Source organism: Uloborus diversus, chromosome 4 (genome assembly GCF_026930045.1).
Source record: "Uloborus diversus isolate 005 chromosome 4, Udiv.v.3.1, whole genome shotgun sequence".
In the NCBI taxonomy this organism is placed as follows: Eukaryota; Metazoa; Arthropoda; class Arachnida; order Araneae; family Uloboridae; genus Uloborus; species Uloborus diversus.
The window spans coordinates 86357575-86372693 of record NC_072734.1 but is presented as its reverse complement, the minus strand read 5'-3'; the positions used below and the strand labels follow the sequence as shown (position 1 = coordinate 86372693).

The window sequence follows — 15119 nt, the reverse complement described above, 5'->3', positions numbered from 1 at the left end:
CGCTACTCTTTTTATTTGATAAATTTATTCATTTGAACTTTGCATATTCTCATTTAAAAAATGAGGTATCTGGATAAATCTGAAGATATTGGCTTCATCGATTCAGGAAAAAACAAGTTTAATTGGGAATGGTTAAACAGAGTGGATTCCTACAATGAAAAAATGGAAATATGGTGTAAAAAAAATGATAGGGCTGGATTTTGCTTTTGTGTTTCTTGCAACAAGCCCTTTACATATGCTAATGATGGCGTAAAGGCATTATTGCAACATTCTTCTACAAATACTCATAAAAGAAACCGGGAATCATTGAAAAATGCTGGTGTATTAGGTGGTTTTTATCCAGATGGTGATTACAAGATGAAAGAAGACAACAGAACTGTTGATTTTCTTACTAGAAAATGTCGATCTGAAGCTTTAGTGTGCTCATTTATTGCTGAACATTCTCTTTCATTTGCTGTAGCTCCAGAAATTGTGGAAATAATCAAAACATTATCAAAAGACTTGCAAGCATTGAACTCCCTTAAGTCGAACCACTGTTTCATACAAACTGAAGCTGGACTTGCCAAAATAATCAAAGATGAACAGTGGGAAATTTTAAGGAATCCAAAATTTTCTTTGAATTTGGATGAAAGCACTACAAGAGGCTCGGATAGCATATTAGCTGTTTTAGCGCAGTACTAATGTGAAAAAGAAAATAAAATAATTGTGAGACATCTATCATCCATTCAACTCTTTTCATCAACTACATTTTCTATTTATTTGAAAATAGTTTCGCTAATTGAAAAAAATGAAGTTCCATGGAGTAATTTAATTAATGTGTTGATGGATTCATGCAATACCATGCGTGGTAAAAAAAAGCGGAGTTGAAAAAAGATTGAAGAGCAAAGCTACCAATCTTTTAGATATTGATGGCGATACTTGCCATACAGTGAACAACTGTGCTTTGCAGTTTTCCAAGCCCTTTAAAAGGTACTTAGAAAGTTCATGTGATGATATACATATTGATCTCAAAAGTCACGATAAACAAATTTTTTTTGAAGTATGGAAGTTACTAAAAGTGAAACCCCTAAAGCCCCTTTCCAGACCAAATCATAGATGGCTCTATATCTTGGCTGTTCTGGGAAAGGGTTATCTACTTATGGGATGCCTTAGTAGTTTTCTATTTTTCGTGGACGGCTGAACAAAGCATCTACAAAGAAATTATTGATGACATTTTTGTCTGAAGATGAAGTCTCCGAAGTCAAAAAGATCAGTCGTCTATTAAAAAAGAAACCTTTGACAGCTGAAGGAAAGAAAAGAAAAGAGAGGATCGTAAAGAAGCTCTTTGTGCACCAAAAAAATAACGCTACTCTACATTGGATTTTATAATGCAGCTCTCCCTCATTTGAACAAATATATTAAATTGTTTCAGAGCAGAGCAGGGAGAGTTTGCTTCATGTTCAATTGTTTGAACTAATAAAACAATTTTTAGTTTATTTTATGAAGCATGAAGTGGTAGCCAAATTGGCAACATATGACCAAATATTGAAAATTAATGTTAATGATATAAAGTGTCATTTGCCTGATAACTTAATTTTTGTTGGTGGTGATGCTTCTCGAATTCTTCGTGGTCTGGGAAAAACGAATCGCTTATTGAAAGAAGCTATATCTGTTTTCAAACAAAGCTATATTAAGTGTATAGAGTACATGATTAAAAAACTGCCGTTAAAAAACTCGTTATTTGTTAAATTTATAGGCTTGAATCCAGCTTTGCGGGGAGAAACAACAACATTTCAGGCACTGTTGAAACTGGCTGACTATTTGCCAAATGTTGTCAATGGCAATGAACTTGATAAATTAAATCAAGAGATCAGAAATTACCAAGTGGATACTAATTTATCAACAGAGTCTTCTGAAGACAGGGAAATCCTTAAATTCTGGACCACTGTATTTAATATGGAAGAGTTCGGGATAAAAAAATATCCGGTTCTGTCTAAATTAGTTAAGGCAGTATTAACATGTTTTCATGGACCGACTGTTGAGGGCACTTTCAATTTCATGAACGATATAATCACCGAATCCCGCACATCCCTGAACTGTGATAGTTTGGTTTCCATCCAAACTATTAAATATTATTTACTTTCTATTGAAAAAACTTCTTGTGCAGCTTTTGGCTCTAAAAACCCTACAAAGAAGTTTCTGAACAAAAAGTTGCGAGACAACTTAGTAAATAGTTGGTCTATATATCAAGATTCTCTGATCAACAAGAACACCATCATATCTGCTTCAACTTCCTCTTCCGCTATTACTACATTTAGTATTTTGGAAACCACTAAAAAAATATATCTACTTCAGATGCCTCTTCCTCAATTATTGTGCCGGCTTCACATAGTTTTGAGCTTTCTTGTGTAGCAAGTGCATCAAATAATTCCACTTCTGCAACAGGGCAAAAGCGTTCTCCTCCTTCAGATTTCTTCAAAGCGAGAAATAAACAAACAAAACTTAGTGCTTTTTTTTAAAAAATAGAAGGATGAAAGGTGTAAAAAAAGTAGTGTTAGCAATTTGTTTCCAGTTCTCTTTTTGTATATTGTAAAGTAATCTTCCAAAATTTTGATCTTTCTATCTCAAAACGAATAATTTATTTTCATTTCAAAATTGAATAGCAAGCAAATGAACACATAGTACTTAGTTTAACCAGTGTTATTGTTTAATATTTTCATTATTTATTTAAAATTTTAATCGTTTTATTTCCTTAAGTTGGATTTGCAATTTGGATTTAAATTCATTTAGCTTTTTTGCAAAAGAAGTGCAATTTTGAAAATTCACGAAATAAAACATTTTGTCACTTATCAAATGCAAAATTTATTATTAGAATTGCAGAATTTGTTAATGTAATAAACTAAGGGCTAAAAATTAGCATAAGAGACTTTTGAACTTAGAAGGCTCACTGAAGTCCACTCAGACTGAATTGTGTGATGTCACTTGCACAGTGATCATAATACAAGCTGCCCCTTTTGCCCCAAACTTGATTTAATTCTGAAATCTTTATGCACTTTTAGTAAATGAATGCAATTAATGGTTAAGAATTCAGACACAGCGGAGAAAAATTAAATTCTTTGAAAAATTTTAAGAAATGAGAAAATTAAAAGAATTTTATTCCTTTCGTGCATATGGATGGATGTATTAAGTCCAATTAAAGCTTCGAGTGTTAGCCCCATCAAATAATTACGTATATAAGTTACAAAAAAACGTAATATAATGTGTACATGTACGTAATGTGAATATATATGCTCATCAAAATACTTCTTGAGAAAAAAAGTTCAGGTATTTTTTCATGGAGTCACAATCACCCCTGAATTTAGTTGGTGGATTATTTCATATATTAAAAAAAGTTTTAAAGATTCTTTGGCCATATTTTGTTTACATGGTGAAAGCTGAGAAACATTATTACATAGTCTTTGGCTTCAAAAACAACGACAGTTGAAAAAACTGCCAAATGCATCAGTTACTGTAATCTTTGAAAAAATTTTTGGGATACTTCTGCGGTATATTTCATGTAATGTTGTATGAGTAAGTGTCCAATCAGCACAAATAATAATAATAATAACCATTAATTACATTACAGTTCCGTTTAAATGGAAAATAATCAGCCAAATCCATTTATTATTAGCCAGTCTTGTGGAAAAATGTTACTTTAAGCTTTAACTTGGGAAAAGCCTCAAACAGTCAGATGAAACCCAAAAATATTCAACAATACAACAATTCTAACTATCAACTGGGAGTTGAGATGATACACTAAATAATGAATTGAGTTGAGAAAAGCCTTCGAGCACAGAACTAAAAAGCTCATAACTCATTTTTTATACAACTTAAAACTTTCTAACAGATGCCATCCTTAGCAGGAAAATCAGCGCTTTCGATGGACACATGTTAATATGTACACATTTTTTCGCCCCCATATTGGGGCATTTATGCGAAAATTGGTACTTAAATTGGAATAAAAAAGGAACTATCGGTCGGTTTCTCGAACTGCCCTATAAACTTTCCTCAGTACCAAAAATAACTGAAAGTTTCAGCCAAATCTGAGTTTTTGAGATCTTAGGAACACACCCACAAATTTTAACAATATACATTTTTATATAGAGATCACTGATTAAAAAATGACCAGCTACATTAGTAGCAATTACAAAATATGAATAAATTTCAGGAATTATTGATCTTGGGAATTTAATGAGTGCCTGTCTTGGGTTTTGCAAAAATATCCCAATGACAGCTCTGTAAAACTTGTCTCAGTATGGATGGGAGGGGGGGGGGGAATGCTGCATGTAAGTTTCATATGTGTGGATGGCCATTCCTTACTTAGCAAAGCAAATGCATGGTGCAATGTAACCCAAAGAGTTAAAGTAGCAGTGTCAACTTGACTAATTTGCTCTTTTAGCTTCCAGATGAAACACATAAAATTGAATTGAAAAAGGAAAATATTTTGTCTCGGAATGACTGGGTTGCCAACCTTGGAGAAACAATTTGAAGAGCAAGGAGCAGTTCAGTATTTTGTATAAAAAGCAATAAAAATAACTAAAACTACTTATCTAAAATCGTTTTAGAGCTTTAATAATCATTTTAAGCACTAGTATAAAATTTTTAATTAATTTAAAACACAGCTTTAAACACTATTTCAATCTTTGAATATAAGCATATATAATTTCCCATATTTGCATGTTTGTTGTGATAAAACAGCAAAATTTAAGCTTTTGCTGGAAAATGCGGAGTTTCGCCATTTTTACAAAGCAACTCCGCAACATGCAGAGCAGTTGGCAACCCTGCATTGATTTAGGAGATTAATTTAAAAGTATTTCTCTGCAATAGCAGTTTCCAATCATTTTCTAATTTAACAAAATTTTATTGCTATACTTAAGTCTATCAGTTTTAGTTGGAAGTTGTATAAAAATAAACTGGTAACTTTAAAACTTTATTTAAAATCTCAAATGTACAATTTGTTAAGTATCAAATTAAGGTTATCAATCATATACATCAGTAACATTATAAAATTTCTAAATTATTAAAATAGCTTCTCTAAAAACATAACATAGTATTAAAAATAGCTACAATACAATTTGACTAAAACTAATCTCACTATTAACACCGGTTCTCACACATAAAAAGTTTGATCATACATTTTATATGCATTTAATTATAAAGTGTTTGATAATTTTTAGCTGAAATCGTCAAACTTTAAAACACTTATTTCAGAGCGATGAACATGTTAATTTAAGTATTTCTTTTTAATCTTTTCTTGAATAAGCAAACCTTTTATGAGCTTTTTCCAATTTCCATGGATACGTTTTTCATTTTTCTGGAAGAAAAAAAACTAATGGTTAGAATGTAGGATATATAAAACTGAATCAATGCAATTAGAACTAACCAAGGGAGAAAAAGTTAAACTTGAATAGAATCCCTTCTAAACTGCAAAATTTGGAGATATGTTTTGAACCCAAGGTATAGTGAAGTTTATTTTTCATTCAATAGGAATTAGTGACATTAATACACAGCTTTCCTAATGCATTTTGGAACTAAAGCTATAGTACAGCTTGAGGACTTTGTATTTTCCAGAGATGACGTTTTACTTCATTTGAAAAAATGTAAAGAGACTAAGGCTCCGGGACCAGATCATATTTATCCAAAAATTTTAGATGAATGTGCAGAGGAATAAGCAGATGTATTTGTAAATATTTTCAATGCTTCTTATAACTTGGGGACAGTGCCAGAAGCTTGGAAGCTGGCTAACATTACACTGCACTTCAAGAAAGGGTCTAAAGGGAGTGTTGGAAATTATAGACCTGAGATCTAATTTCGGTGGTTTGCAAAATTTTTGAAACATTGATAAAAATTAAGATAGCAAATTTTTTAGGGACTAATAATCTATTGACTAGTTTACAGTACGGTTTCAGGAAAAGTAAAAATCTTGTGCAACTAATTTATTACATTTCTATGACAAAGTTACCATGGCTTTAGACAATAAGAAGCCTGTAGATATTGTTTACATTGATTTAAAAAAAACTTTCTATAAGGTACCGCATGTTGCTCTACTTAGCAAATTAGCTGATATAGGTATAGGAGGGAATATTTTTATTTGAGTAAAAAACTGGCTGACCGGAAGGAAACAAAGGGTAGTTGTAGGGGGAAATTATTCTAAATGGAGTGAGGTTTTAAGCGGAGTTCCTCAGTGTTAGGGCCTGTTTTGTTCATTGTTTTCATGAACGATATTCATAAAAATATTTCTGGGAACATGAATTGTTTTGCTGATGATGCCAAAGCTATGGGGATTGTAGAAAATGAAGAACAAGCAAATCAGCTGCAAGAGGATCTATATCATATTACGAAGTGGGCTGATAAATGGCGTATGGCTGTTAATGTTGGGAAATGTCAAGTGTACAAATAAGTGTACAAGTTATTATTTGTAAGGTTCAGTCATTAGTCAGGCAGAAAAAGTTACTGATCTAAGCATCTTAATAAGTCAGGATTTAAAGTTTAGTCAACAGTGCAGCAGAGCTAGTAACAAAGCCAATAAGATGCTTGGGTTTATCAATAGATCTATTTCAAACAAATCTAAATAAGTTCTTTTGCCCCTATATAGAAGTTTGGTAAGACCTTATTTGGAGTATGCTGTTCAGTTTTGGTCTCCTTATCTGAAGAAAAATATTAATGTATTGGAAAGGGTTCAAAGGCGGGCTACAAGGCTAATAAATGGACACTCTCATTGTGAGATTCCAGGCTTAGAAATGCTAAAAATGTAGTCTTGAGGAAAGAAGAGAATTAATTAAATTCTCTCTATTTAATTCTCAGGCTAACATCGATATTAGGAAAAATTATTATTTTAGCAGGGTAGTGGAACCTTGGAACAGCTTACCGGAAGAGTGGATAGTTTTAAGAGGGTCATTGATCTTCACTGGGGATTGTAAATTAACTAGGACCAGCCTAGCTGGGCCCAGAGCCTGTTGCTGGTCGTCACTTATGTATTTGTATTAGTATAAATGTCTCAACAGCTTTAACCAAAATTACTAACCCTCATTAATTTCAATACACTTGCAAAAAAAAAAGTAATAAACTGCAAATATTGTTTTTTATTACTCAATCACTTTTTTTTTTTGGGATTAACGAATAATTTAATCTCATCTACTTTAATGAAGAAAAAAGATGAAAATGCAATATTTAGGAGAATGCAGAATAAATACACTAATTTTGTAATTAATGTGAATTCTAAACAACTGAAATTATGTCATATGTATTCAAGATTGTATACACTCATGATAAATGTTTTAATATTAATTAAATCCTTCACGAGCTGTGGGGAGAGATTTGCAATGATCAAGCATAGAGAATGTCAACTTCTGACTGTCATCCTGACTAATTTCATGACTAATCCTTTAACCTTCAGTTTATCTTGGTAGCAAGTTTCTTAGAAGCAATTTTATGCTTACAAATATAAATATACTGGACTATTCCCAGTTCAATCCAAAACTTGATTTTTTTCATGTAGGACTGTACCGGGATAATAGGGAGTAGAACTACTTTTCCAATGTCCATAGTGTTTTGGAGATCAAAACTTGTAAATTAAGAAACAAAATCATTAATAAATAAGTTGGATTTTACTTATGAATTTAGGTGTATTAAGAGTGAAAAGTCTTGTTGAAAAATACAATTTCCAGCTCCTTTCAAAATGATTAAGCAAAAGGGTTGGAAATTTGAAATTTATCACTGAACTGAATGCATCCATGTACACCAAGATCTTATAAGAGTGCTTGAAGCTAGCAATTCAGAAACATTTGAAAAGTGCGGGAAATTGAATGTTTCAACAGAATCCCTGATGAAAAATATCACCCTGAATCAAGGCCGTATCCAGAGGAGGGGGGCCTGACGCCCCCCCCCCGAAACCTGAAATGTTTTGTACCGTAAAACAGAAAGGGTTTTTTCTTTTTTCTTAAATTCCTAATGTCAGAAAAGGAAAATAACAATTTTTGTTTTCATTCTTAATTTTGCTATTATTCAAAATTTATAATATTTTGAAGAAATACAGAAAAAGCAGTTCTAGTTCTCATTAGCTGCAAAGCACACTTGAAATTTAGACCTTTAATTAGGACTTCCTGCTGTCTTTCCCAATTCAATTCAGGGCAGTCCAGGGTCAAGGCAGGCCCTTTGTCAGTTCGGTAGACTTTTCAAGTCTACCAAACTGACTTCTGTGCACTTCCTCCTCCAGAGGCGTGCACAGAAATTTTGGGGCTGTCACAAATGCTTTTTTTGGGCCCCCTCCATATTGTTTATAAATATTTTCAACCCTAGGTTTAAAAATATTGGGCCCCATTTAAGCTTGGGCCCGGGCCAACAGATGTCCCCTCTCCCCTCTATGAACGACCCTGCCCTCCTCCCCCTAAAACTCTTATAAAACTAACACTGTACTGATTTCGAGCCGGGGACTCCCCAAAGGCTGGGCCCCTAGTTTTTGATTAGGCGAGTATCTTGTTACCAAGATGTGCCAAATTCAGCTCCTTAATACATCCTGAATAAAAAATGCAAAAATCACGATTCTCGCGTTTTTGTAGCATATTTTTCAAGATCATTTTTGTGACTGATATGTTTCTTGTCTTGCATTTATTTAATGCCAAATTCAGTATCATGGAAGTTCTTTGGTTATTGCTTGTTTTTTTTTCCCTTACTTCTACTGCATGCCGTTAATACCTTAAGTATGAGAAAAAAAAATAACACTTACTCTACTCTCTTTCATTTTCTGCACTACTTGTGATTGGAAAAAAAGTTTCTTTCGAGAAATATTTCGTTGCATTTATTTTTAACTTAAAACAGGTGTGTCCTACAAAGTTATAATCATTTTGTAAGACTGTGCAATCAACTTCTGAAAAGTGTAAATAAAGAGCTTAAATAATTTCAACTGTTTGAGAGTCTTTGAAAATTATTTAAGTTTTTGAAATTCCTTGAAAAGTTCTTCAATTTTGTATCTTATCAAGAAAATAAAGTATGAATTGTCCAAAGGCCAGAATATTACTCTTCCGTTCTTATTTTCTGAATGTCTACACCATTTTTTTAAAACTGTTTTGTACAATTTTCATACTGTAGGGCATTTAATGAAAAAAAAAAGGGGGTAGCGGGAGTGATCAAAAACAAACTTCACTAAATGCTGATATAGGCAGATGGCGGGGTGCTTCTCTTTTCTCCTCTCTCGTTTTTCCTCTCTGTCCATTAAGTTCCATGATTTGTCAAGCAAGAAATTTTTATTTTGTTTGATCTTGATTTGCAAAAGAATGTATAACTTTTAAAAGACTTTGTTTGCCTTTTTTTTCTCTTCATATTTTTATAGTCTCAATTACCTAATAGAAAGCCTCAAAATACAGATTTTTTTTTCCAAAAATTTATCGGGGGAAAACCCCCCGGACCCCCTGAAATTATGGATGTTCTACATCCGACTTAAAGGGACACTCTCCTGTTATCCTTACCACTACAAGGTGAATAAGAAAAATAATAAGAAATTAAAATAACAACAGTCCAAACAGTGGAATCGTTAAAAATCGAGACAAAAAGTCTTCTATGTTAACATTTTTATGCGTTTGGTGTGTCTATATGTACTATATGTGCATGTGTGTTAGGGCAATGTGCTAATCCGGGCCCCTTCCGAAAAAAATTTCTGGATACGGCCTTGCCCTGAATTTACCCTGTCATAAAACTAAATTTGTATGTATCATCTAACTTTTTTGAAAATGATTTTGTTTTCTAATTTACAAGTTTTGATCTCCAAAACATTACGGCTATTAGAAAAGTAATCTTCCCCAATATTCTCCCATCAGAGGCAGTCCTACATGAAAAAAAAATGTAGCACTTAAGATTGAAAATTTTTTTAAAAGGGCAAAGAATTTCACGTCATAAGGGGCTTTTTTGGGGGGGGGGGGGCAATCACGATTGCTTATTGTTCTCACTTGACTGTTTTTTTGGCGTCCTATCATTTTATTTTCCCACCGCCACCCTCCGCACCCTGTCACCGTCGACCAGCTCCTCACGATGCTGCTCCTATAGCGAAAACCGTCTCCAGGTTGCATCCATGTCCTACACACACGCACATACATACACAACTACACAAACATGCACACACACATACACACATGCATACATACAGACACCTACACATACACACAACTACCCACACACTCATACCTGCATGCAGACACAAACACACATGCCTACACACATACACCACACACACACGCCTACATACACACACACACACACACTCGTGATTGCGAAAAACATAATTTGAATTCAAGATGTCAAAATTCAAATTATTATTATTATTTTTTTTTAATTTTGATCTCAAAAACTGAACATTTTCTGGGCTCGTAGACTTCCATCTGCTAACATTTAACCTGACATGTACACATACAGTATAGGCCTATTAGTGGTTTCCAAAAAGAAAAAAAAAGGCACTATATTACAAATAAAAAAGGAAAGAATAATTGGATTTCATAAACATTCTTCAAACATTCACCCTGTAACAATGTTTTATAGCTATAAATTTGTTCTTCAACTTACATTTTATTTCTGTATTTATTGCACAAAATATCTTGTCAGATACACTACTAAAAACAAATTTTTGCACACAAGACCCCCCTCCCCGCCCCCAAAAAAAAGCAGTTTTACACTCACCTCTCTTTGTTTCTTTTTAGCAAGTTTTTGCTCTTCTTCCCAAGCATGCATAAGAGTATCCTTAAATTCTTCACACACAACAAATCCATCAAATCTAGAAGTTGTAAAAATTATGTCTACATTCATTCTCATATGCAGATATAAAATCAGCTCACTAGAATATTAATTAAAATTGCAATAAAATGTTTACAGTCAAGACTAGGTTCAACAAACCTCCCAATTCATACACTCATATCTTGGATAATTACTGGTCTCAAATTTCTCCATTGAAACAATAATTTCAGAAACTATTTGACAAAACTTAAATCAGATATTTTTTTAAAAGAAATTTGGCAGCAGTTAGAGTGTATCTTAAGAATTCCGCCAGACTGGAAATTTGAGACATAAACCTTTCACTGTTATTGTAGTTTTATCTCCTGCACTATTGCTTTAATTCTTATAAAGATAAAAATTTATTTACAACTTGTCAGTCGACTTTGATCTTATGATCTGAATGATCTTCAGTTACTATATTACATTGAAGAAAAGGTAAAATCAATGACTAAATCAGAGCACTAATCATCCAGACCAGTCAGGATCCAGGTAGATCTGATTAATGAAACTGCTGTGATACCTGTGCAAGTGATAAGCCACTAAATACTGCCAAATATAGTGCTTCTTAACTATATAGTTTGTTTCTTTAAAACAAAATCAACTTCAAATAAAGTCGTTGTTTTGTATTTAGCCTTCTTTCCTGTAAAGGGGCGGGGGGGGGGGGGAGAAAATAAAGAATAGAATAGAAACTCATTAAACAAAAAAAAAAAAATTTAGGTTTTGAGATGGGGAAAATGGGTGTTTGTTGGTCTGTCTGTCTATATGTCACTTTTGAATTTAAACTATTTTTCATCCAAGTGTAAACAGCACAAAAAAAAAAAAAAAAAACATTCGAGCCTATGGGGTTATTAATTTGTCCATCAAAAACCAATTAAATTTTGAGAGAATTGTCTATTGGGATGATTTGGCATGTTTTCAAACATTTTGCCTAACTTGGTACAAAAGGCTGAACGAAATTTCTTTTTTTTTTTTTGCCATCAAAATGTAAGCAATGCAAAATATGCAATTTTTAAAATAAGAAACCAAAAATGCTTATTTACAAAACTTTTTCAAGGACATTATAACTATCAAAATATAAAAAATGAAAAATAAAGGTGTTATTCATCAATAAGCTTAAGTTCATGAAACATAATAGTCCATCACAACTTAAAATTATCCGCCAAGTAAATTAAACAAACCATTAAACAAAGCTAAAATTTCATTTCAAAAATAATAAAAAAACATTAAAAGCCCTGTTAACTATCGCCGATCTTGCCAAGCAACTACCTTTTTGTCTAATTCAACAACATTAATTTTGTTTACTTTTGAAAGGTTTCTAACTTAATTGTGATCACTAACTTAATTGTGAAAATGTGATTTGACTTTGTCAGAAACAATTCAAACTAAACTTCTTTTCCCCACACTTCTTCTCGTTTGGAAAGATTACACTCCAGATTATACTTGCTGCAGTAGAACTTTATTTTTTAAGTTTTTTAATTGAAAGCAGAGACTGCAGCGACAACATGCTCGCTGGTATCTCTCTCTTTAAAAGTCACCACAGGTAAAGCTATGGTGGGTAATGCTAGTTTTAAATAGTGTCATTAAAGAACATTTAAATATCTAACTATTTTGTAAATTATTTTTAATGTATTTGTTTTTAAAGAAAAACACATGAAACACCTAGGTAGTTCATTGTTTTGAGGTGGCATTCAAAAAATAAATAAACATACAACATGACTAACAGCAAATGTAGAGCCTGAAATCGGTATCCAGCTACCAAGGGATACTGATATCACCATACAACAAAATCCTTATCCAGATGAATGATAACATGTGATCTGAAGAAATTAAGATGTGAAATAAATCTTACTTAGGACGAATATGCCCTTTGGTGAGCTCAAAACCAACAACAGCTGCAGAACAATCAATACCTAATTTCTGGGCAATACGATTTATCCCTGGAACTAAAACATCATTTATTAATGAAAAAATACATCTTTTCCTTTCGAATACAAAAAATTTTATATAAATTTGCTAAGAATACAAAATAATTTTATACAAAAATTATTAAAAAGCAAAGTAGGTTCTAGATTTGAACAAATAAAATATTTGCTTTAGCTACAACTTTCAGAAGCTGAAGTTCTAAGATAGGGTTAATTTTTCTCAATTATATTTGAATAAAGGTTCAGTGTACTATCATATTTTTTGCAAAAAGTTAAAAGGACAATCTAGATTGAAAACAAAAATTATGTTCTCTCTTTTGCTAAAGCTTTGAATAAAATGTTATTAGAAAATAAATTCAAAAAGAGGTTTTAGTTGCTTTTAACTTGAGGCTATCAATAGAAAACATAAACAACTTCAGGACTTGAATATGTTTAATTTTCAGGAAGCATTTTAAAAGAAAGAAAAATTATGACAACATAATAATACAAAAAGCTTAGAATAATAGCCTTTTTTTAAAATATGAAATGATGCCATAAAGGAGTATTATAACAAGACATACAATGAGGGCTGCAGAGTCGGAGGAAAAATAACCGACTCAGATTCTGGGACTTTTTGAGGCTTCGACTCCGACTCCATTACTCCAAAATCAGTCTGACTCTGCCTTCACAAGCTCAGTTGTAAACTTAGAGGGAAAATGATAAACCTTCGACTCCCAGCTCCTTAAAATTAGTTCAATTCTGCAGCCCTGTATACTACAAGTAAATATATTCCCAGGAAAAAAATATAAAAATTAGGTAACATGTTCAAATTAGTTCAAAATTTGACAAAATTTAACATTAATGTGGTATGCCCCCCATCTGTGTTTCATTGGGTTTCCAATGCTTTAGAATTAAACTTCAGTCCTCTTAATAGCAAATTTAGTTATTACTCAACTTGCACTTCAAATCTCAATGTCTCTTGGTTTACAAAACATCAGCCCAAGAATAATTTGTGGCATTTTTTTATTTTATTTAGAATAACGAACTAATTTTATTTGAATTGCATTCTCCTACAATAAAAGGTAAAATTTATGGTGAAGAGTGAAAAATCTTTGTAAAATTACTACCATAAATAATCAAAATATTTAACTATTCAATAAAGTTGAAAGCAGTTCATGAAAGCAGTACGCAATTCTGAATTTCTAAGAAATTTTAATGACTTAAAACATGATTTTAACAGAGTAAGGTTTGAGTGTTATACAAGAAAATATTATAAAATTTAACTAATTGATCATGCAAAATTTCAAAATGGCATCAAATTATAAGAATTTCTTGCTTGCAGTTTTGGAAGCTTAGTACTAATTAGATGTGAAACCTATCTTAAAGAGTGAAAATTTTTTGTTTAAATACCAAACATTCACTGAAATTGATATTTTAATGCATTTATTTTTAGCATTAAAATGTTATTCATCATTTTTTAATGTATTTGAAACAAAATTTAAAAGAAAAAAAAAAACATGAACATTTTAATTACATACTTTTTAGCAAAAAATAAGATGTTGCAGCATTCTAAAAGCTCATTGTTGAGGATACAAAATTGAAAAAAAAAAAAAAAAGGAAATATTTAATATAATGAAATTTATTAAGATTCCATTAACTCAATAAAAATGAAATACAAGACAGTTTTCTTAACAAAGTTTTTTAAGGAGGGGAGGCGGATAAAAAATCCCTTGTTAGATTATTCTCAGTTAATGAAGGAGGTAAAGGAAAAAATGCACACAATTATCTAATTAGAACCTTATTTTGAATTTTTATACCTTTGTTTAACCTGAAATAATTTATTTTGTTTTTACATATTTCTTATTATTTTTCTCAAAAAGCTGGCCAAAAATTAATAATGATTCTTAAATTAAGATAATTTTATGGTGCATATATTAATAATGAAATTAACAGCATTAATTCAACCTGATATTGCACTGAAAATGAAAAAAACTCTCAGTATTATTCTAGATAAAAGATTAAAATGTAACTCAAAAATATTTACTTTGTATGTGAACAGTTCCTACTGGAAGCATATATCCTCGAAAAAGCTCAACATTTCCATAATCATTCCTAGGCACTTTTCCATCCTTAGCAACAGGTGGTTGATAAGGTTCAGTCTGCCAGAATCCAAATAATTCAAGAGGAACATCTTTCAGTATCACTCGATTTACCTAGAATAGTATTTTGTCTTAAGTTAAATATTAGTTTAATGTAATAGAAATTATGAGTAAATATAAATAAGTTTGAACCAGGGAACCACTAAAGAAAAAGTAAGGTGGGATTTTCCACCTTGACCAAAATTGTGACCTCCCAAAATTTTCTTTATTCGGCAAATCTTTCCGACAATTTAGCAAAAATTTCATCATTTGGTGACAATTTGGAGCTCAATTCAGCAAATTG

The 15119-nt window shown here is 31.8% G+C and overlaps 1 protein-coding gene across 1 annotated transcript in view; it reads right to left on the bottom strand.

Annotated features, from left to right (window-relative positions):
• Positions 1-4940: 4940 nt before the first annotated feature.
• The window catches only part of LOC129220361 (DNA repair protein complementing XP-C cells-like), a 50052-nt gene continuing 39873 nt past the window's right edge, over positions 4941-15119 (bottom strand). Inside the window, exons 4-7 of the mRNA XM_054854768.1 lie at positions 14722-14890; positions 12626-12719; positions 10684-10777; positions 4941-5332 (exon numbers count right to left, since the gene is read on the bottom strand). Of these exons, the coding sequence (XP_054710743.1) occupies positions 5243-5332; positions 10684-10777; positions 12626-12719; positions 14722-14890 (447 nt within the window). The 3' untranslated portion in view covers positions 4941-5242. The remainder of the gene's footprint in view (positions 5333-10683; positions 10778-12625; positions 12720-14721; positions 14891-15119) is intronic.